This window comes from Heterodontus francisci, chromosome 7 (genome assembly GCF_036365525.1).
Source record: "Heterodontus francisci isolate sHetFra1 chromosome 7, sHetFra1.hap1, whole genome shotgun sequence".
NCBI classification, from domain to species: domain Eukaryota; kingdom Metazoa; phylum Chordata; class Chondrichthyes; order Heterodontiformes; family Heterodontidae; genus Heterodontus; species Heterodontus francisci.
In genome coordinates, this window is record NC_090377.1 from 96,711,629 (window position 1) to 96,735,608 (window position 23,980).

The following is a 23,980-nucleotide window of genomic DNA, read 5'->3' on the forward strand; positions in this document are numbered from 1 at the left end:
CCTACATAAAGTGCAGCGGAGGCGGGAGCAGGTCGGGAAGGCCTCCTGGAGCCTCCCGCTCCATTTAATGCCACCTCACACCACCATCCGGCTCGCTGGGGTGACGTAAAACTCCGGGCCAAGATACTTAATGTCAAGACACAAAGATGTAGCTTTTGACTTTTGGGCAGTTGACCGGTGATGCACTCCGAGTGGCCACCCATTTCTGAGACTCTGTCCTCATTTAAATTCGCCAGGCAAGCTGCAGTTGCCAGACAGGCATCATGACGCAGCTTACCAGCAAGGTTAAGTTGTGAGGGGAGTTCACAATCGTGGAGAGTGCAGGCCCCCCACGATAGTGGCCCAGATTACTCTTGTGGGCCCTGGAGGAGCACTCTTTCTCTTCTGGGGCCCACAAAAATAATGCAAGGTTTACTTTTAGAAAGTTTCTTTCTCTGTCTTAATCCATGGATTTGATTGGAAGTGGGAATCAGGGTCTTTATTATGCCTGTGAACCCCAATTGCCATATTAATAGGGGACTAACCTGAAATACCAAGGCACTTCTGATAACTGGTGATGGGTCCCTTTTAAAATGGAGTTGGATGCATTGCCGTCATAAACTGGGTGCCGTCAGGGCTATCAAGCCCATTTAAGACCATTACCACCTTGTTAATGCCAGGCAAGAGCACTCAAAATCGACTCCAAGTAGTTTTTCAAATTACTAAGCAACTAGCAGACACCTGCAAAACATTTGTGGTAAAATTAGTATCTTTATTGCAACAGTCCTTCTTTAAATTCCCATCGCCATTCCACATCTCCCAGGCCGTCCCACCTCCGCCCTCTGCTCCCTTGTAGTCTTCACCACCTCCCCCCCCGACCCCCCGCCACTCTCCCATGCCATTTCCCCTTCACCTCCTTCCAGAGTTAGGGGCAAGTAACTAAGTCCGGGAGCCAGCAACTAGTGCCAAGGAGTAACTGGGCTGGGCAGCAGTGAAAGCTGGAGCCCAGTAGTCGAGGCCAGGGAGCAGCAAGAGTCAGGGGCCAGGAGCGGAGGTACGTGCGTCAGACTCCACCCACCAAATCAAACCACTGGCCAATCAGAAAATGTGGACAGATAAAAACTATTATTATAGGTAATTAGCAATTAATGGCTATAAACAGCCTCAGCATGCTTCTCAACAAAAGGGAGAAGGGATCAATTATTAAACATTTTGTGCTGCAGTTGTGCAGGAAGTTCAGGAAGCAGTTCAAGAAAGACTACATAAATGAATTTGCTGCATCAGCGTCTGTACACTTTATTTTCATAAAAATATACAGCATCTGAATACTTTTTTAAAAAAAAGTTTACAATTAGGTACTCCAAACATCACTGAAGCATTCAGTAGTTCACAAAAGTCTAAGAGCAAAGTGTGCTTGAGGTCCAGGCTGGATTTAGATTGATTTGGATTTACTTCTTATACTTTGACAGTCTTGAATTACATCAAAAAGGTCTTAAGGTTTATAACTCCGACTTAACTGTAGAAATATGACCAAATACATAAAATTTCCATTTACTACTGCTTCCACCATACATGTTCATTTACACTAGATTGTTACACATTCACTGCATAAAACAAAATATAACACTGTCACTGGATCATGATACCGTACTATATCATAACAAGACATATTGCACATGCTAAAGCATATAAGTAGATCAGATTACCAAATGGAAGAGATAGGCTTTTTAAATGGATAGACCACTGCATATGCTTCCACAAATAATTGTTTTTATGGTTTTAAAATACACACTGTCAGATTGTCTAATTTGTAAATGCCCTTTTCCAAATATTACCAATTTATGATCAGCTAAGTCTTTTAAGCAAGACATCACTTTTAAAATATTCTAAACACTGCAAAAACAATCCATGATGGTTTTATGAACAAACCACTCTTCATTCAGATGTTTGTGGACCTTTAAAAAGAAAATGTTACATTCACTGTAAGGTTAAAATTTAAATTAACATTATTGCTTGGATATTACTAAATTAGCAAAATTCTACAAGGTATTTGGAAATCATCTGGAAAATATTCATGGGCAGAAAGGCACTCTAACTATTTCATAACGCAACAAAACCAAAATAGTATTTGAACTCAACCCAAGTGAAACCATTTGCTGCAAAGATTGCCAATCACAATATAATGGTCATAAAGTTCCAGTATTTTTTTCAGGCTTTTTTCTATGCTTATATTAAAAGCTATAAAAAGTTTAAAAGTACATCAAAACCTGCTCAAATTTATGCACTCAAAAATGTATTAATTTTGTATTCCACTGATTCATCAAATAAGTCAACTTTCAATACACAAACAAAAATGTATTTATAAAACAGCCACAGTACAGAGAAATCACTAGCTAATTCCATTTCAGTGAATAAAATGGAGAAGCAGATAGGTCCAAAATAATACTGCAGCTTTAAGCTCTTAACAAAATTGATAAACAAAACACTTTTTTTATCTATGTACAGCTATTACTTTTGGCATTTTTCCTTCAATTTCAGTGCTTTAATACGATATGGTATTTATTGCGTGAAAGCAATTTCATATCAGAGGTCTCTATTCTGGAATTTATCTGCTTGGAACGGTTATATACAGTACTACTGTAACAAGATAATTAAGGTTTCATGAAAGTTTTTCAGTGCTTTCAGTCAAAATAGCGAGGTTGAGTAATTGCTCAGCCACTGCACAGAGCAATGTAATAGTTCCCAAGTGAGGTTTTGTAAATTATTCTGAAGCTTTATCTTGTTGATTTCTAATCTAACAATATCTGAACTCACTTATGTGAATCGCATTTTATTTGCATTTCAAATACTGCATTGTTTACTGAAACAGGCTACTTTAGTGTAGCTGTAAAAAAAATTATGACCAAAAAAGACTTTAATTTTATGAGAACAAAAACAGCAACAGTCCCAATCTGTAGCGTGTTTGGTCCATTTGGCATAGCTGGTCAGACATAAAAAGAACTTGTCATTCCACCTGCTGTGTTCCTGTCACAGGTGAGAGAATGGGTCCATTTAACACATAGGCTTTGGCAGATGAAGCAGACTTTATCAGAACTGTTCTTTGTGGCAGTTACTCTCTTCATCCTACAGGTGGGTAGATTTCAACAAAATTGCTATGCATTGTTTAAAGGCTGCCAATGAGGCTGTATAAAAAGGTATGAAATACCACACTCTGCTAACAGAACACTAGCCTAAATTTGCTGGTACATTTAAAACAAAAGGGTGCCATCAAGTTTTCTTGGAACCTATGAATATTGTACACTGCAATCTGGAACAGTTTATTCACTGTTTATCAGTAGTTAACGGCTCAGGTGTATAGTTAGTCCCTAGCAACTCGAAAACCGCAAGTTTTTACTGAAGTGCAAATGCATGTTTGTGCTGATTTATTAAGGTTCTAATATCTTATTTGTGGGGCAAGCAATTTGGCATGGAACAGAATGGCATCCCATGACAAATTCCATGAATTTCCACAGTTACTGCATGTTGAAAGATTTGCAGCCCAAGTACCACAAATTTGCATAAAATGTCCCAGAGACAATGAAAATGCCAATTTCTGGCAGATTTGAACAATAGCAAATCACTTGCCCTCCTCAATAGTCCTCTTTATGAATCAATACCCCAAGTTCTGCTTTCCTCGTAATTCCTGTAACAAAAGTGCCTTTTAAATAAGTGCTTTTTAATACGCAGTGATTGATTGATCAATCTATAATCCTTCTGTTGAGCGACAAATCAAGAGTTAGGCTTTTCCCATGCATGTCAAGCGTCCTAAAACCAATCAGAATGTCTCAGAGTCTGAATCATTTTCATCGTCATCTTCCCGACACACATCCATTTTTCCTACACTGTTATACAATTGTTTGTCGAAAGAACTAATATTGCTACCCGTATTAGGGGAATCATAGGATAGAGATGTGTTCAAACTGTCATTTTTTATTAAACTGATGCTGTAGGACGTCATTGTGCTGCGAGGACAGAAAGGCATCATGGTAGCCAAAATGAGTGCCAGACAGTCAGCCACATCTTTGTTAGGAGCACAAGCCAGGGCTGGGGTGTGACCTGGGCACAAAAGCAGACAAGGGAACGGTTAGTATATAAGTCTTATGCAAAAACAAAAAGGGAGGTAAGACAGCAACTCAAATGTTGCTTTCATTAAGTCTGCTTTTATTATTTAAGTCATGCCAAAGTTAGGAGTGCTTTCAGTTAGACTTAAGAAGTGTCGTAGTATTAAATTGTTATTTCTGGTAGGGTATTGAATTAAATTGAGAGCAGCAACATTATAAGTTAATCCTTACTCACCATTTTCGTCCACAGCAAGAACACTTGCTCCTTTGCTTAGTAAATCATGCACCACATTTTTAAGCCCATTCCGTGCAGCTATGTGAAGAGGTCTGAAAATATACATTTAAAATACAAGTTACCATAAAATCAAGAGTTAACATTGAGTTACCAACAAGGATTTGTCATGCAAGGTGATACTTATAGTCATCCATCTGTTAAATAAAACTAATGACTTAAAAAAAAATTGTGTCAGATCAACACCACCCAAGTATGAGGACAAGTAAACAACGTACATCCAAACAAACTGGATGAGCAAAGCACATGACAAAGTAAGATAGTAATTGTGTAAGAGAATACATGGGGCAGCAACTAGATTTATACCCTCTCCTCTAAAGGCCTCCTCAAAACCTCTCGCTCCTAATCCTTCGATTACAGCTCAGTGTCAAGTTCTCCTGTCAAGCATATTGGGATTTTACTTTATTAAAGACTGTATTACTGAAGATTGTTGTTGATTTACCAAAACAGTAGCGCAGAGGTTATGCACGAGTAACCCAGAGACCTGAACTAAAAATCCAGAGAGCATTCGTTCAAATCTCACCATTTGAATTACAACATATGGCGGTACAGTGGCGCAGTGGTTAGCACTGCAGCCTCACAGCTCCCGGGACCCGGGTTCAATTCTGGGTTCATCCTGTGACCGCGTGGGTTTTCGCCCGGTGCTGCGGTTTCCTCCCACAGCCAAAGACTTGCAGGTGATAGGTAAATTGGCCATTGTAAATTGCCCCTAGTGCAGGTAGGTGGTAGGGAATATGGGATTACTGAAGGGCTAGTATAAATGGGTGGTTGTTGGTCGGCACAGACTCGGTGGGCCGAAGGGCCAGTTTCAGTGCTGTATCTCTAAATAAATAAAATTTTAAAAAAAAATTCAGTTTAAAGAAAACTGGAACCAGTAAGTGATCACCAAACTTTTGGATTATCGTAAAAATCCAACTGGTTCACTAATTTCTTCGGGGAAGGAAACCTGCCATCCTTACTCAGCTTGGCCAACATGCAGTTTCAGTCCCGCATCAATGTAGCTGACTCTGAACTGGCCTCTGAAGTGATCTAGCAAGCCAGTTATATTAAACTGCTAAGAAAGAGAAGGAATCAATCTGGATGAATCACTCAGCTGCAACCTAAGTATTAAATCGGGACACGACAAAGGCACATCCAACACAGTCAACCTTACAAAGTTCGCCTCACCAAATTTGTTTTAATATTCGTTCTTGGGATGTGGCATTGCTGGCAAGGCCAGGATTTATTGCCCATCTCGAGAAGGTGGTAGTATTATGACCAAGGCAGGAGGGAGGCACTGTTAATTCAGTCCCACTTCTCCACAGGTCACAGCATATCAATAAATTTTCACTTAACTAAACAGCCCATTAGACACTCTATCAGTCCCCAGAATAAAGCACACCAACCAGGTTTCTTACATCAACAACAAAATTAACCCTTTAATATAAAACCAAGTCTTCACCAGTAATGAAGTAAATATATATATATATATATATATATATATAATGAATTGAGATATTAAAGCTCCTTATTTATTCCCTAGCCCTCATGCACACGCACATACATCCAAAAACCGGTTAACCAGAAGAAAAGGGATTTTGGTTTACAGCTGTTTCATAGAAATAAAAGGAATTTTTAAAAAACTTAAACTGTAATGATCTGGAAAGAAGGTCTTTAGTTTGGTGAGATGTCCCAAAGTTGAATAGTTGGATGCCACTAGAAGTCTTTCCAGGCGAGGTTGATGAACAGGCTGTGATGGGTAGGCATTCGAAGAACTTCAACGGTAGAAGGCTTCACATAGGTCTTCCATCAGGGGTGCAGCAACAGGTGTCAGTTCTCACATTCAATGCAAAAGTCCTTTTTTAAAGATGCAAGATTTCTGCAAATTCAGGGTTTCTTCAAAAATGCAGGAGGCAACAGTACCACTTCATACAAACTTTTGCTTTTCCAGAACAAGGATTCTTTACGGAGAGGTAATACTTTTCTGGTTCTTTTTCTGATCTCCAGGCAGGTCAAAATCAAATTCCAATTGCTTGCTTTTGTCCAAATCCACTGGCTTTTAAAATTCAAAAATGAAACAAAAACCTTCCAGAAACAAGTCACATGCCAAGTCATAAATTCTCTCTTGTCACAAGAGAGGACAGTTCTTAGGTCAAACCCTCTGCTGGTTTCCTTGAAATTACCTGTTTTCCAATTCAACTTTTGAACTTCCTTTCAAAAACAACTATAAGGTTCAGCTATCTCCAGATGTCTCAATGTCCACTGAAATCCTTTCCAGTTTTTAAAAATATAGAATCTCAAGTTTTAACACAAAAAAATGGAAATCTTCGTAACAGTAGTGAGCCGCCTTCTTGAACTGCTGCAGTCCATGTGATGGAGGTACATCCACAGTGCTGTTAGGGAGGGAGTTCCAGGATTTTGACCCAGTGACGATGAAGGAATCATGCTTTAGTTCCAAGTCAGCATGATGTGTGATTTGAAGGGGAACTTGCAGGTGGTGGCATTACCATGCATCTACTGCCCTTGTCCTTCTAGGTGATGGAGGTCGCAGATTTGCAAAGTGCTGCTGAAGGAGCAGTTGCCAAGGTTCCTTCAACAGCATCTTCCAAACCCACGATTGCTACCACCTGGGACCAGTACCAAAATGAGAGAGGTGTCCCACAAACTAATCAAGCAACAGACTGACAAAAGCATGCTAATGGAATCATGCTGGTGTCTGAACTCCTAGGTCACCATCCCTGGGTATCTCCTGTCCCATCAGCAGCAAATACCCACTGGAGGTGGGGCAGAGTTTCCTCAATATTGACTCTAAACCAAAAAAGACTCATGATTTCAGGTCAAACAAGCACAAGGTAACTTGTACTGATTACCACCTACCAACCTCCCTCAGCTGATGAGTCAGTCCTCCTCCATGATCACCATCACTTGAAGGAAGCATTGAGAGCAACAAGGACACAGAATATACTCTGGGTGGGGAATATCAATATCCATCACCAACAGTGGCTCGCTAGTATCACCACTGACGTAGTTAGCCAAGTCTTGAAAAACATAGCTGCCAGACTGCACTTGTGGCAATGAGTGAGGGAACCAACATAAGGAAATAATCTACTTAACCTACTCTTAGTAAATCTACTAGTCACAGAGGCCACTCCCCAAAACAGCATTGGTAGATGTGACCACTGCACAATCCTTGTGGAAGCCAAGCCATTTCTTCACATTGAAAACTCCCTCCATCATGTCATGTGGCACTACTACTATGCTAAATGGGATAGAACAATCTAATAGCTCAAAAATGGACATTCATGAAGCTAGGTAGGGCATCATCAGCAACAGAATTGTATACCACAATCGGTAACCTCATGGCCAGACGTATCCTTTGCATCTCCATCACCATCAAACCGGATGAACAAAGTTGGTTCAATGAGAAATGTGGACCTGCCAGCCAGGAGAAGCATCAGGTGAACCTGAAAATGAGGTGCCAACCCAGGGAAGCTACAACACAGATGACATGCATGTTAATCAACAGAAGCTAATACCACAACCAATGGATCAGGTCAAAGCTCTGTAATCATGTCATATCCAATCATGAATGGCAATGGACAATTAAAGAACAAACAGGAAGAGAAGATGATATGCCCATCCTCACCCTCAAAGATGCCCAGCACACGGGTGCACAAAATGAGGCTCCAACATTTGCAATCATCTTCAGCGAGAAGCGAATGATCCTTCATGGATGTCAGTCTTCAGCAAATTTAATTCACTTCATGTGACATAAAGAAAAGGTTGAATGCACAGACACAGCAAAGGCTATGACTCCCGACAACATCCTGACTGTAATGCTGAAGACCGATGCTCCAGAATGTGTTGTGTGTCTAGCTAAGCTGTTCCAATACAATGACAATACTGGCATTTACTAGACAATGTGGAAAATTGCCCAGATATGCTATGTTCACAGAAAGCAGTACAGATCCAACACAGCTTACTTCTAAACAAGAAACTGATGGAAGGAGTTGTCATCAGCCCCATCACGAGCATTTAAACACCAATAATCTGATTACCTTATCATAACCTTGTTCAAACATGCATAAACACACTTAAGGCGAGAGGACTACCCTGGACATCAAGATAGCACGAGTTTCTCTGGCAGCATCCTAGGCCCAACTATCTTCAGCAGCTTCATCAATGACCTATCCGCCATCATAAAGTCAGAAATTGGGCTGTTCACTGATGATCGTGTAGTGTTCAGTTTCATTCACAACTTCTCAAGACAATGAAGCAGTCCATTCCCACTGGTAGTAAGACCTGGACAACAGTCAGGTTTGGATAGATAAATGGTATGTAACATTCATGCCATAGGTGTGCAAGGCAGTGAGACAGCCAAATCATCTTACTTGATGCTGAATGGCGCTTTCACCGCCGAGTTCCCCATCATTAATATCCTGGGGATCACCACTGACCAGAAACTCAACTGAATCAGCCACTTAAATGTCACAACCACTAAATATTCTACAATCGGTGGCTCACTGACGTCCCAAAGCCTCTCTACAGCCTACAAGGCACAAGCCAGGAGCATTATGGGATACTCTCCACTTGCCTGGATGGGTAAAGCTGCAATAACACAGGCTCAACACTAACCAGGTCAAAGCAGTCTGCTTGATCAGCACTTCATCCAGTAGCCTAAATATCAACCACTTTCACTACCAGCATATAGTGGTTGCATTGGAAAATATCTTCAGGATTCCTCACAGCAACTTCAAATCCTGCAAACTCCACCACTTAGAAGGACAAGGGCAGCAGTTGCATGGTAACACCAGCACAATCCAAGGTCCCCCTTCAAGTCACCCACCGTTCTGATTTGGACGTATATCACCGTTCCTTCATCATCAATGTGTCAACGTCCTGGAACTCCCCACCCAACAGCATGTGGGTGCATCTTCACCATACAGACTGCAGCAGTTCAACAAGGTGGCCCATCACCACTTTCTCAGGGCAACTATGGATGGACAATAAATGCTAGCCTAGTCATCAACGCCATATCCTGAGAATCAATTTTAAAAATTGCAACATTCAGATGCCATTGTATAATTTTTTGGCTTTCTCCCCCACCTTCAACACCGATATTCACAATGGACCTGATGAAAACTAAAAAACTACAAATAGCAATAATGCTCTGTAAGTAAAGAGTTCATTTATCAGACAATGACAACAGCAACTTACATTTATATAGCGCCTTTAATGTAGGCGCTTCACAGGAATGTTATCAAGCAAAATCTGACACTGAGCCTGAGAATGGGATATTAGGGCAGATGATCAAAAGTTTGGTGAAAGACGTAGATTTTAAGGAGTGTCTCAAATGAGATAAGAGAAGTAGAGAGGCAGAGAAGTTCAGGGAGGGAATTCAAGAGCCGAGTGCCTAGCTAGCTAACGGCTACCAATGGTGGAATGATTAAAATCTGGGATATGCAAGAGGCCAGAATTGGAAGAACGCAGCGATCTCAGAGGTTTGTAGGCCTTGTTACGACCAAGGTGGGAGTAATGTACTGTCTTTTCTAGTCCCACTTCTCCACAGGTCACAACATATATTTTAAAAATGTTTACCCAGTTATCAATTCGGTTAATCATATACTCTACTCTTTATCCCAGAATAAAAAATACACCAACCATGTTTCTTTAATAAACAAAATTATCAGTTTATTATAAAAACAAGGCTTATCCAGTAATGAAGCAAAGCATTAACACACAGATTGAAATATGAAATTTCCTTTTTTAAATCCACCCACACACAAACTGAAAAAAATGAAGAAATTCTCTCTGCAGAGCTCCATGACAAAAACAAAGACAAAAAAAAATACTTTGGCCAAATACGTGCTAATTCTTGAAGAGAAAGAAAAAAAGGATATGGAAAGATGTCAGTTGTTTCTTTTGGTCTGGCGTCCGAGTACATGTCGACGGGTCACTGGGATATTTTCAGGTGGCATCGAGAATTAATCTGGCAGCTTTTTCTCCAGCTTCTCCGGAGAAATGTAGCATCAAGGGTTTCGGTTATCACACTGAATATGCAGGGATTTTTCAAAGACAGGAGGAAAGAGGAGCTGATACACTGGAACTCTCAGGGTCTCTTAGAGATGTACAGGAAAGATGAGCTGGGGTTTTTTTCCTTATTAGCAGGCTGATCTTCAACTGCTTTTCAAACACTGTCCACACCCAACTGAACCAAAACAATACCTTAGAAGTGAAATCCCAAACAGCAGGTCAGAACCTCCTGACCACTACAAGTCTTAATATGTCACTTCTCTGTAAACATTTCCCCAGGTCACCAAGGTTTCTGTTGTTTATTTATCGTAAGGCATGTGGCATCCAGTAAAGGTGGTTTTCAAACACAACATCTGTGTCCTTTCAGTGAACTGTCAACAAATAAGACATGTCCAGCATCTATCAAATCTACAGCCTTTCAAAATCGAACCCATTTCCAAAATTTAAATACGAGTCCTCAAAAGATTTAACATAAAAATGGAAGCACTTTCGTAACAGCCTGGAGGTGGTTACAGGGATAAGGAGGGGCAAGGCCATGGAGGTACTTGAAAACAAGAATGATAATTTTAAAATTGATGCATTGCCAGACCAGGAGCCAAGGTAGGTCAGTGAAGACATGGGTGATGGGCGAACAAAACTTGGTGCAAGTTAGGATATGAGCAGCAGAGTTTTGGATGAGCTCAAGTTTATGCAGGGTGAAAGAGGGGAGGCCAGCAAGGAGAGCATTAGGATCATCAAATTTAGAGGCAATGAAGGCATGGATAAGAGTTTCAACAGCAGCTGAGGCAGGGGAGGAGTCGGGCAGGTTGCACAACTTCAAATTAAGTCAAAACATGTCTACAGGTCACCACTTAGAAGTGTTAACTTCTGCCCAACTAAAAAGATTTCTGATACGCATTTGGGTTTGTTTGCATTCTAAAAATCGCCCTCCTCTCCACAGAATACTACTTTCTCTAAAATAGCTACAAGCATTTTGAACTTTTAGAAAAAAGTAAATTTACTGAGCATCAATTACTACTTACGTTTGCAGAGCATTGTTTGTTGCATTAATAAGGCTTGAACCATCCATCTTCTCAAGGACGAACAAGGCACATTTTTCATGACCCTGCCAGAAAGGGGCACAATTCATAACATTAAGCTGTGTGCATACTTCACATCATGCTTTGAAGCTTTATTCATTGAATATTTTTTCTTGTTCATATGTTGGTTTTGAACTGTGACAGCTTCAATTCCTGTTCTGCATCCCAAACAAATTTCTACTTCCTGCAGTTCGATTCATACTCTGCAGTTCTAACATCAGTTGAAGCAAAAGCTTTGAAGACCCTCTACCAACTCCCCAAAACAAAATCTGATTTATTGCAGCCCTACTAACTTAATTTTTATTTTCTACATGTATGGCATTTAATAATTTATTCAACATCTTCCCAAAAGTTGTGACATCTAACACCAGAAAGCCCCAGGTTCAATTGCTATACGTGGTAAATTAGCTGATATTTGACAGCACAGTACTTGGGGGCACTGCATCAGCACTCCTGGTCTAGAAAAACAAAAATTCATAGTTTCCACTTTTAATTGCTATCCAATGTCCTCTGCCGAAAAATTCCCATGTTTGGAAATTGGAGAGAAAAGGATGAGGCTTGACTGTGATTCAGCCATGGTCCAATTGGCTCCCAGCATACTCGGTCTAAATTCACATTTGGGTGAGAAACTTCAGGATACAATTACCCCTAAAATCTTCCCCCAACGTGCATTAACACATTTAGAAGAAATATGCAAGGATAAGAATACTGAAGGGGTGAGGAGAAGCTATAATATCCCACAGTAGCAAAATAAAAATATACTGCTGGGTATTTTTACAAACTACTAAAAATTATTTTTGTACTGTCATGTGCAGTTTAAAGATATTTTGGTTAATTGTAGCTGTGTACAGTTTGCCTAGAAGATGATGTGTTACATTTCCATTTACAAATGTCTATAATTCTTCATAAGCACAAAATTAGGATTCTTCAGAGAATGCAAAACAATCCACTGCTCCTGGTACTGTCACCGTAGGTAGTCTCAGTCGAGCTAGCATTTCACAGACACAACTTTGTACCTCATTGGCAATAAGGTTTGAGCTCTGATAAAATTAGTTCACTTACAGTCGCATACAAGCATACAGAAGGTCAGAAGTGAGGATGTTCGCTGATGATTGCGCAATGTTCAGCACCATTCGCAACTCCTCAGATACTGAAGCAGTCCATGTAGAAATGCAGCAACACCTGGACAATATCCAGGCTTGGGCTGATAGGTGCAAGTAACAATCACACCAGGCAATGACTATCTCAAACAAGAGAGAATCTAACCGTCTCCCCTTGACATTCAATGGCATTACCATCGCTGAATTCCCCAATATCAACATCCTGGGGTTTACCATTGACCAGAAACTGAACTGGAATAGCCATATAAATACTGTGGCTACAAGAGCAGATCAGAGGCTAGGAATCCTGTGGCAAGTAACTCATCTCCTGACTCCCCAAAGCCTGTCCACCATCTACAAAGCACAAGTCAGGAGTGTGATGGAATACTCTCCACTTGCCTGGATAGGTGCAGCTCCAACAACACTCAAGAAGCTTGATACCATCCAGGACAAAGCAGCCCGCTTGATTGGCACACCATTCACAAACATTCACTCCCTTCACCACCGACGCACAGTGGCAGCTGTGTGTACCATCCACAAGATGCACTGCAGCAACGCACCAAGACTCCTAAGACAGCACCTTCCAAACCCATGACCTCGACTACCTAGAAGGGCAAAGGCAGCAGGCGGGTGGGGAACACCACCATCTGCAAGTTCCCCTCCAAGTCATGCACCATCTTGACTTTGAAATATAATTGCCATTCCTTCATTGTCGCTGGGTCAAAATCTTGGAACTCGCCACCTTACAGCACTGCGGGAGCATCTGCATCACACGGACTACAGCGGTTTAAGGCAGCGGCACACCACCACCTTCTCAAGGGCAATTAGGGATGGGCAATAAATGTTGGCCTTGCCAGCCATGCCCATATCCCATGAACGAAGAACAAATTCTGCAAGAAATATCTTCTAGACTTTAGCTGTTAACCTTTGTACATGTTACTCTCAACACACTATGGAAGACAGTAATAGAATGCAGTCCAAAAGCTGGATGTGATTTAAATAATTTTAAACCCAGGGGGAGTTTAACCAAGTTTCCACCTTGGGCCTGCTGGACAGATTCATCCCACCAGCTGCATTCACATAATGGTTCGAACAAGCACCTCTCTTCGTAAAACAATCTGACAACTGATGACTTGCGTCAACCCATTTTATTTTGGAAATTTATTTTCTTTCCAACATTTCTTTTATATTCACGAGATCACTCCTCAACCTCTTTTCTGACACTTTTTGTCGAATGGACATTGTCCCAGACAGAATGGTTATCTATGTAGCATTCTGTAGGAAAACTTTTCTCAGATTGCCCCTTATATAATAATTCCTTTAAAATACTCGATAAATATATACCCATATCTAGCACTTCGATCAGTGCATGTGTCTCAGCAGCTAAGGTGCTCTTACCTATTCTCTTTATTTTCTTTGATTCCCAGGCTAACAGTCAACGTTTATCATTTCTTCCCACCAAAAATATAATGAACTCTGCTGTGCTCGAATATCCATCGGGAAGATTAGCGTGTGAGGTGTCACTAAAAATGACTAATTTTATTTCTTCTGGGTCACCCAGTGCTGGAAACTCGAGTGTACATTTGTCAAAACTCAATCTCTTCAATGTCTTATTTGCTTTCAGCACTTCCCCAACAGGAACATATTTCAGCATGGTGCTCAATTCTAATACATCATAGCAAGCATCCGGCCTTGTTGGTGTGCACAACCAGTTATACTGCCTGATTAAGCTCATTAACTGGTCTACTTCTTCCTTGGTTGCAGAGTCTTCCTTTCGTGAGGATCTGGCCCGATTTATTGGGATCCTATTAACATTCTCTAGGTAAGACTGATAATTTAGGGTTACCCCCAACTTAGTCTGCCTACTATTCAACCCTATATATTTAAAAACTCTGGAAGCCGGACTTCCAATTTTAAATTCCTGCAGAACTTTATCTACCACAAACGTCTCAACTGCCTCAGATCTTCCCCACAGAAAATCGTCCATGTGCATCAAGAAAATGCCTGCTAGTCTTTCTTCATAGTACCAATAAAACATTGCCGGATCCACTTTTACTTGAATACAACCAGCTTTTAGTAGGACGGACCTAACTGAAAAATACCACACCCTGGATGCATCATTTAGCCCTTAAACACACTTGTTTAGCTTCCATAATTTCCCTTCTATATCTACAGCTTCTTTTGGTGGCTTTAAAAATACTTCCCATTGAAATTTTTCCCCTTGCAAAAATGCTGCTTTGAGGTCAACGGACTTACATTCCCATGAATGTGTCGCTAAAAGGGCTAGGAAAATCCTCAAATTTGCTTTTCCTGCTGTTGGGGAGTCCACTCTAACTTCTTGGTCGCCTAGTCGTTTCTCAAATCCCCGAGCTACAAGTCTGGCCTTCGCTTTATAAGTACCATCGGGAAGTATTTTCTCTGTACAGATCCATCTATGGGACAATGCTGGTTGTCCTCTATCTGGCACCTCCGTGTATATGCCAAACTCTCTCCAACTGTCAAGCTCTTTTTGCTTTGCATCCTTTATCAATTTACCATCTAACTTGTTAGTAGCCACTAGAGCTTCTCTATTGTAAGGGTTCCTATTTATTGTGGCACTCCTTGCCTGCTCTCCGGTCCTTGCTCTTGTGAAACCACATCCCCTACTCGATTTCCTATCCCTTTCTGGACTGCTACTACTCAACCTGTCCCTCCTACAGACTTCCTTTCATAAGTCCGTGACCTGTTCCTTGGGCTATGATTATCTTCAGGCCCACTGTCTGAACTTACACTACATTTTCTGGCCTTCCACATTTTCACTTCCTTCTGCCAGTCTATAAGTCTGATATCCTGTCGCTGGTCTTGCACATTCAGCCAATGTCTGTATTTCCCTGAGGCCTTTCCTGCCCTCCATATAATGGTGAATTCCCTCCATTCACTAGCCCCTTTTGGCATATTTTTATTTATTTATTTTATTTAGAGATACAGCACTGAAACAGGCCCTTCGGCCCACCGAGTCTGTGCCGACCAACAACCACCCATTTATACTAACCCTACAGTAATCCCATATTCCCTATCACCTCCCTACACTAGGGGCAATTTACAACGACCAATTTACCTATCACCTGCAAGTCTTTGGATGTGGGAGGAAATCAGAGTACCCGGTGAAAACCCACGCAGACACAGGGAGAACTTGCAAACTCCGCACAGGCAGTACCCAGAATCGAACCCGGGTCTCTGGAGCTGTGAGGCTGCGGTGCTAACCACTGCGCCACCCTGTGTCACTCTAGTCCCAACTTTCAGTAGTTGGCCTTTGAGAAAAATGGCCTTATCTGGATCTTCACTATCACTTGGTCCACTCTCAGTTAGCCCATTATCTGCCACAATCTGTTGCTCGCAAAGGTCCAGTGTATGTGTATGCAAAGTACACGGTGCATCATCAGTGTCCATCCACCATTCGTTCAGATTCTGTCAATGTATAATCAGTGCCAATAAGTCTTGAGGAATGTTATCTAACAGTTTGGTTGCCATGTTGCAAAATCACCATTTTGCCATCAGTGCCTGTAACTTTTCCTGGGCCTCTCCATTCTTCTTGCCCTTCTCTTTTGTAATACACCGTAACCCCAGTATCAAAATTATTTTCTGATGGCCTGATCCGAGACCTCAAAGCTCACCTGATTTTTTCTGAAACCTCCGCCTTAATTAATGCTCGTCTCCCTGCATGCATGGCATTCAAATGTTCCGCAAAAATTGAATGAATTGTAGACCCCCTAAAGCCAGGGGATGATCCCACATTACCGAAGGTATTTTCGGATTCCTGCCATAAACTAATTGACAGGGGCTGTAGCCCCCAACCATTTGAAGTGTGCTTTTCACACGTTCTGCCCACGCCACAGCAGTAGTCAATTTACAATTTGGCTGGTCTGCTAAAATGTTTTGAAGCATTTTGTCAATCACAGCATGATTTCTCTTACAAATCCCAATACTAAAAGGACTTTCAGCTGCAATATTCATATGTTCACACCTATGCCTGAGCTCATCATTAGCAAATTCTCCTCCATGGTCAGTTAGCAACCTAGTCCGTGCTCCCAGTCCCATTCCTATCCACCTTTCTATTATCTTGTTCACTATTACTTTTTTGTCATCACTATAAATTACCGTCGACTGACTGAATCTAGTCGCTACGTCTACAAGTGTAGAAGAAACATGTTTCTGTCTTTATCCCATATCTTCAAGTCCCTTGCTAATGGGAAACTCACTATGGGTCGCGGTGGCGTCCTCCTGTATTTTATTTTACAGATGTCACATTTTTCACTGATATCTTTGATAAGTTTAGTGTAGTCATGATCTATTATCCCTGCATCTTTTAACAGAATCTTCAACCTACGACAAGATGGATGTGCAAACTGTCGATGTAGTTTTGAAATAATTTGCCTTTTCTCCTTTAAATCCCAGTCTCCGGATGTCATTAATAATTGTTTAACATCCAGCTTAGAGAGGTTAGGTTTCGCTGAAGGAATACAATAACGTCCCGGCTGCGTAAACCACAAAGCTACAGATTTCCCAAAGGCAATCGCCTTATCATGTTCCATATCCAAATTCATCAGAGCCTTTTTCATAGACAGTTTACTTAACGGCAAAGGTAATTCACTGGATACTACATCCATACTAATAAAATGGTTTACCCCTGCTATTTTGCACGGAATTACCACTCTTTTTAGTGATTTCAATGTGTTATCATCCCCAAACCTGAAACAGGTAGAACGGTTATATTCTTTGACCTTATTTCAGTCTCCTCCTTACTCAAAGAACCCATGTAACACCTTAATCAGTCCATTCCACACACTGTGGACGTACACCCACTGTCTAGTACCGCGCAACTGAACGAATCTGCGACTAGGACACTCGTTACCAGACTGAAGCTTCTCGTGACCAGTACAATTCCTTTTGATTAGTCAGTAGCGTCATCCTCGCCTTCTGAACCTTCCACGTCATGTGTCATCTCAAAAACCCTGTTATTCCTTTTTGGACAGTACAACGCATAGTGATACTTTGAGTCACATCGGAAACACCTGTGACCACCCCTTGGTTATTCCTGGGGTGCATCCTTCTGCCACAATTATCTAATTCCAGCCGTCTGTGATAGCTGCCAAAAGGGTCTCTATCCTCATTCGTTTTGTGTGTGTTTCTCCTTTCGTACTGACGTTTGGGCCCCATACTTGAACAGTCTTGGAAAGCTGCTTGCATTGTATCCTCCATCTTTGGTGTCACCGCTGAAGAGCCCATCTGTGCCATGTATGCGGCTGAAAAGGAATTTCTTCTCCAAATTTTTTTGGGGGCGTCAGACATCTGATCAAAAAGCGTATCTCTTTCTTTGAATCTAACTCCGGTTAATACCAAGAGCCTATCCATGTTTGATATCCTAGCAGAGTCCAACAATTTGAAGGCAAGTACTGATCTAGGAATGTCCAAGCAGAATCGCTGCAACCTTGCATTTTTCTAAATTTATCAAAGTCCGACCACACCTCATAGGGACTCAATAAGTCATCTTTCATATAAATTTTATCCATAAATTTCAAGAGTTTGTCCAAACCTTCCTCATTGTCCAAATGATGAGCCTCTAGCTCTGAGAACACTTTGCCCCTAATCTTGCTTCTGGTGGGAAGTGAAAGTACAAGGGCTATTCCTTGCTTCCTTTTTAGTAAAGACGCTGGTCCAGTTAAGTTTCTGGTGAATCGTAACCACCAGCATGTTGATGGTGGAGAATTCAGCAAAGGTAATGTTGTTGAATGTTGAGGGTAGTTGGTTAGATTCTCTCTTGTTGGAGACGGTCATTGCCTGGCACTTATGTGGTGCAAATGTTATTTGCTACTCATCAGTCCAAGCCTGAAAGTTGTTCAGGTCTTGTTGCATGCAGGCATGGATTGTTTCAATATCTGAGGAGTTGCGAATGGCACTGAACACTGTGCAATGATCAGTGAAAGCCCTCATTTTCGATACTCTGATGGGGGAAAGGTCATTGATGATGCAGCTGAAGATAGTCAGGCCTAGGACAATAATTTGAAGAACTCCTGCAGTGATGTCCTGGGACTGAGATAATCAGCCTCCAAGAACCACAACCAACTTCCTTTGTGTTCGGTATGACTCCAAGCACTGGAGAGTTTTCCCCTTGATTCTACTGACTTTATTTTTTCTAGGGCTCCTTGATGCCGTACTTAAATGCCTTGATGTCGAAGGCAGTCACACTCACCTCACCTCTGGAATTCAGCTCTATAGTCCATATTCGGACCAAGGCTGTAATGAAGTCTGAAGTTAAGAGGCCCTGGAAAAACCCATACTGAACATTGGTGAGCAGGTTATTGATGACCAATTGCCACTTGATAGCACTGCCAATGACACCTTCCATTACTTTGCTGATGACAGCAAGTAGACTGATGGGGTGGCAATCGGCTGGATTGGATTTGTCCTGCTTTTTGTGGACAAAGACATATCTGAGAAATTTTCCACATTGTTGGGTAGATGCCAGTGTTTTAGCTGCACTGGGAAAGCTTGCCTAGGGGTGCAGCTATTCTGGACCACAAGTCTTCAGTACTACAGCTGGGATGTTGTCGGGGCCCATCGCCTTTGTTGTATCCATTGCCTTCAGCTGCTTTTTGATATCATGTCAGTGAATTGAACTGGCTGAAGACTGGCATCTGCGATGTTGGGGGCCTCAAGAGGAGGCAGATTGATCATCCGCTCAACATTCCTGGCTGAAGATGGTTACAAATGCTTCAGCCTTGTCTTTTGTACTGATGTTCTGGGCTCCCTCATCATGGAGTAAGAGAATGTTTGTGGAATCTGATTAGTTGTTTAATTGCCCACCACCATTCACAACTGGATGTGGCTGGACTGCAGAGCTTTAATTTGATCGTTGGTTGTGGGATCGCTTAGATCTGTCGATAACATGTTGCTTCCGCTGTTTAGTATGCATGTAAGTCCTGTGTTGCAGTTTCACCAGGTTGGAACCTCATTTTTAGGCATGCCGAATGCTGCTCCCAAGCATGTTCTCCTACAATCGTCATCAAACCAAGGTTGTTCCCCTGGCTTGATGGTAATGGTAAAGTGAGGAATATGCCAGGCCATGAGGTTACAGTTTGTGGTTGAAGGTGATTCTGCTGCTGCTGGTCCACAGTGCCTCATAGATGCCCAATTTTGAGCTGCTAGATCTGTTCTGAATCTATCCCATTTAGTGCCACACAACACAATGGAGGATGTCCTCAGTGTGAAGACAGGCATTCGTCTCCTCAAGGACTGTGCTGTGTCATGAACAGATGCATCTGTGCCAGGTAGATTGGTGAGGACGAGGTCAAGTGGATTTTTCCCTCTTGTTGGTTCTCTCACTACCTGATGAGCATAATCATGAAAAAGGACAAAGATAAAACAGGAGTAAAAGTTCTAAATTGGGGGAAGGTAAATTTTAAGAATCTGAGAGGTGACCTGGCGAAAGTGGACTGGATACAGCTACTTGAAGGAAGATCAGTGGCAAACCAGTGGGACGCATTCAAAAGCGAGATACTATAGGCACAACGTAGGCATATCCCCACAAAGATAAAGGGTGGTACTGCCAAATCTAGAACCCCCTGGTTATCTAGAAACTGATAGGGTAAGATAAAGCAGAAAAAGAAAGCTTATGACGATCACAAAAATCTTCATACTTTAGAAAGCCTAGAGCAGTATAGAAAGTGCAGGGGTGAAGTAAGAAAGGAAATTAGAAAAGCAAAGAAAGGACATGAAAAATTATTGGCAGGTAAAATCAAGGAAAACCCGAAGATGCTTTATCAGTACATTAAGAGCAAGAGGATAACTAAGGAAAGGGTAGGGCCTATCAGAGATGTACAAGGCAGCTTATGCGTGGATGAAGAAGATGTGGGCAGGATTCTTAATGAGTTTTTTGTCTCTGTCTTCACAAAGGAGAGGGTTGATGTGGAATGTAGACATTGTAGTTAAAGAGGAGCATGAAATATTAGATATAATAAGCATAATGAAAGAGGAAGTACAAGAGGGTCTGAGATCCTTGAAAGTGGATAAATCGCCAGGGCCGGATGGATTGCATCTTAGGTTGTCAAGGAAGCCAGGGAGGAATTAGCAGATGCGCTAAGGATCATCTTCAAATCCTCACTAGATACAGGAGAGGTACCAGACAATTGGCGGTCTGCGAACGTTGTACCATTGTTTAAAAAGGGTACAAGGGATAGGCCAAACAGTTACAGGCTGGTCAGTCTGACCTCGGTGATGGGTAAATTGTTAAAATCTATTCTGAGGGACAGGATAAACTGCCATTTAGAAAGGCATGGATTAAACAGGAACAAAAACAAGAAATGCTGGATTCACTCAGCAGGTCTGGCAGCATCTGTGGAAAGAGAAGCAGAGTTAACGTTTCGGGTCAGTGACCCTTCTTCGGAACTGACAAATATTAGAAAAGTCACAGATTATAAACAAGTGAGGTGGGGGTTGGGCAAGAGATAACAAAGGAGAAGGTGCAGATTGGACCAGGCCACATAGCTGAACAAAAGGTCACGGAGCAAAGGCAAACAATATGTTAATGGTGTGTTGAAAGACAAAGCATTAGTACAGATTAGGTGTGAATATACTGAATATTGAACAGCAGCAAGTGCAAACCTGAAGAAAAACAACCTGAAAAAAACAGTGGGTAAGCAAACTGAACAAACTAAGATGAAATGAAATAAATGCAAAAAAAGATTGTAAAAAATGTAAAAAGGAATGTAAAAAAAAAGGAAGACAAAATATCTAAAAATGACTAAAAATGAAAGTAAAGTGGGGGGCTGTCATGCTCTGAAATTATTGAACTCAATGTTCAGTCCGGCAGGCTGTAGTGTGCCTAATCGGTAGATGAGATGCTGTTCCTCGAGCTTGCGTTGATGTTCACTGGAACACTGCAGCAATCCCAGGACAGAGATGTGAGCATGAGAGCAGGGGGGAGTGTTGAAATGGCAAGCAACCGGAAGCTCAGGGTCCTGCTTGCGGACTGAGCGGAGATGTTCCGCAAAGCGGTCACCCAGTCTGCGCTTGGTCTCCCCAATGTAGAGGAGACCACACTGTGAGCAGCGAATACAGTAAACTACATTGAAAGAAGTACAAGTAAATCGCTGCTTCACCTGAAAGGAGTGTTTGGGGCCTGGGATAGTGAGGAGAGAGGAGGTAAATGGGCAGGTATTACACCTCCTGCGATTGCAAGGGAAGGTGCCCTGGGAAGGGGACGAGGTGGTGGGGGTAATGGAGGAGTGGACCAGGGTGTCGCGGAGGGAACGATCCCTTCGGAATGCTGACAGGGGAAGGGAGGGGAAGATGTGACTGGTAGTGGCATCACGCTGGAGGTGGCGAAAATGGCGGAGGATGATCCTTTGGATATGGAGGCTGGTGGGATGAAAAGTGAGGACAAGGTGAACCCTGTCACGGTTCTGGGAGGGAGGGGAAGGGGTGAGGGTAGAGGTGCGGGGAATGGGTCGGACACGGTTGAGGGCCCTGTCAACCACAGTGGGGGGAAATCCTCGGTTGAGGAAAAAGGAGGTCATATCAGAAGCACCGTCATGGAAGGTAGCATCATCAGAGCAGATGCGTCGGAGACGGAGAAACTGGGAGAATGGAATGGAGTCCTTACAGGAGGTAGGGTGTGAAGAAGTGTAGTCGAGGTAGCTGTGGGAGTCAGTGGGCTTATAATGGATATTGGTAGACAACCTATCCCCAGAGATGGAGACAGAGAAGTCGAGGAAGGGAAGGGAAGTGTCAGAGATGGACCATGTAAAGGTGAGAGAAGGGTGGAAATTGGACATCAACGCAAGCTCGAGGAACAGCATCTCATCTACCGATTAGGCACACTACAGCCTGCCGGACTGAACATTGAGTTCAATAATTTCAGAGCATGACAGCCCCCCACTTTACTTTCATTTTTAGTCATTTTTAGATATTTTGTCTTCCTTTTTTTTTTACATTCCTTTTTACATTTTTTACAATCTTTTTTTGCATTTATTTCATTTCATCTTAGTTTGTTCAGTTTGCTTACCCACTGTTTTTTTCAGGTTGTTTTTCTTCAGGTTTGCACTTGCTGCTGTTCAATATTCAGTATATTCACACCTAATCTGTACTAATGCTTTGTCTTTCAACACACCATTAACATATTGTTTGCCTTTGCTCCGTGACCTTTTGGTCAGCTATGTGGCCTGGTCCAATCTGCACCTTCTCCTTTGTTATCTCTTGCCCAACCCCCACCTCACTTGTTTATAATCTGTGACTTTTCTAATATTTGTCAGTTCCGAAGAAGGGTCACTGACCCGAAACGTTAACTCTGCTTCTCTTTCCACAGATGCTGCCAGACCTGCTGAGTGAATCCAGCATTTCTTGTTTTTGTTTCAGATTTCCAGCATCCGCAGTATTTTGCTTTTATTTTATGGATTAAACAGGGATAGTCAATGTGGATTTGTTAAGGGAAGGTCATGTCTTACTAACTTAACTGAGTTTTCTGAGGAAATAACAAGTAGGATTGATGAGGGTAGTGCAGTGGATGTGGTCTACATGGATTTCAGTAAGGCATTTGACAAGGTCCCACATGGTAGACTGGTCAGAAAAATGAAAGCCTATGGGATACAGGGGAGTGTAGCAGGTTGGATCCAGAATTGGCTCAGGGCCAGGAAACAAAGGGTAGTAGTCAACGGATGTTATTGTGAATGGAAAGCTGTTTCCAGTGGCGTTCCACAGGGCTCAGTGTTGGGTCCCTTGTTGTTTTTGGTATTTATTAATGATTTGGACTTAAATGTGCGAGGCACGATTGGGAAATTTGCCGATGACACAAAAATTGGCTGTGTAGTTGACAGTAAAGAGGATAGCCGTGGTCTCCATAAAGATATCGATGGTTTGGTTGAGTGGGCGGAAAAGTAGCAAATGGAATTCAATTCAGAAAAGTGTAAGATAATGCATTTGGGGAGGGCAAATAAAGCGAGGGAATACACAATAAACAGGAGAATATTGAAAGGGCTGGAAGAAGTGAGAGACCTTGGAGTGCATGTCCACAGGTCCCTGAAGGTGGCAGGACAGGTAGAGTGGTGAAGAAAGCATATGGAATGCTTTCCTTTATTAGCCGAGATATAGAATTCAAAAGCAGGGATGTAATGCTGGAACTGTATAAAACGCTAGTTCGGCCGCAGTTGGAGTATTGCCTACAGTTCTGGTCACCACAATACAGAAAGGACATAATTGCTCTGGAGAGAGTACAGAGGAGATTTACAAGAATGTTGCCAGGACTCGAAAGTTGCAGCTATGAGGAAAGATTGGATAGGCTAGGGTTGTTTTCCTTACAACAGAGGAGGCTGAGGGGTGACTTAATAGAGGTGTACAAAATTATGAGGGGCCTAGATAGAGTAGACAGGAAGGACCCGTTTCCCT

General features: G+C 42.1%; 1 protein-coding gene across 10 annotated transcripts in view; it reads right to left on the bottom strand.

Annotated features, from left to right (window-relative positions):
- LOC137372162 (serine/threonine-protein phosphatase 6 regulatory ankyrin repeat subunit B-like) overlaps positions 1-23,980 on the bottom strand; it is a 447,200-nt gene that overhangs the window by 203,438 nt on the left and 219,782 nt on the right. For 6 of the 10 annotated variants that reach the window (XM_068035680.1, XM_068035682.1, XM_068035681.1 and 3 more), the window contains 3 exons: positions 11,406-11,488; positions 4,315-4,406; positions 1,247-4,074 (listed from right to left, as the gene is read on the bottom strand). In XM_068035680.1, the coding sequence (XP_067891781.1) occupies positions 3,794-4,074; positions 4,315-4,406; positions 11,406-11,488 (456 nt within the window). In that variant the 3' untranslated portion in view covers positions 1,247-3,793. Of the gene's footprint in view, positions 1-1,246; positions 4,075-4,314; positions 4,407-11,405; positions 11,489-23,980 lie in introns of those variants that run through there. The other 4 variants (XM_068035685.1, XM_068035686.1, XM_068035683.1 and 1 more) reach the window with 4 other exon arrangements.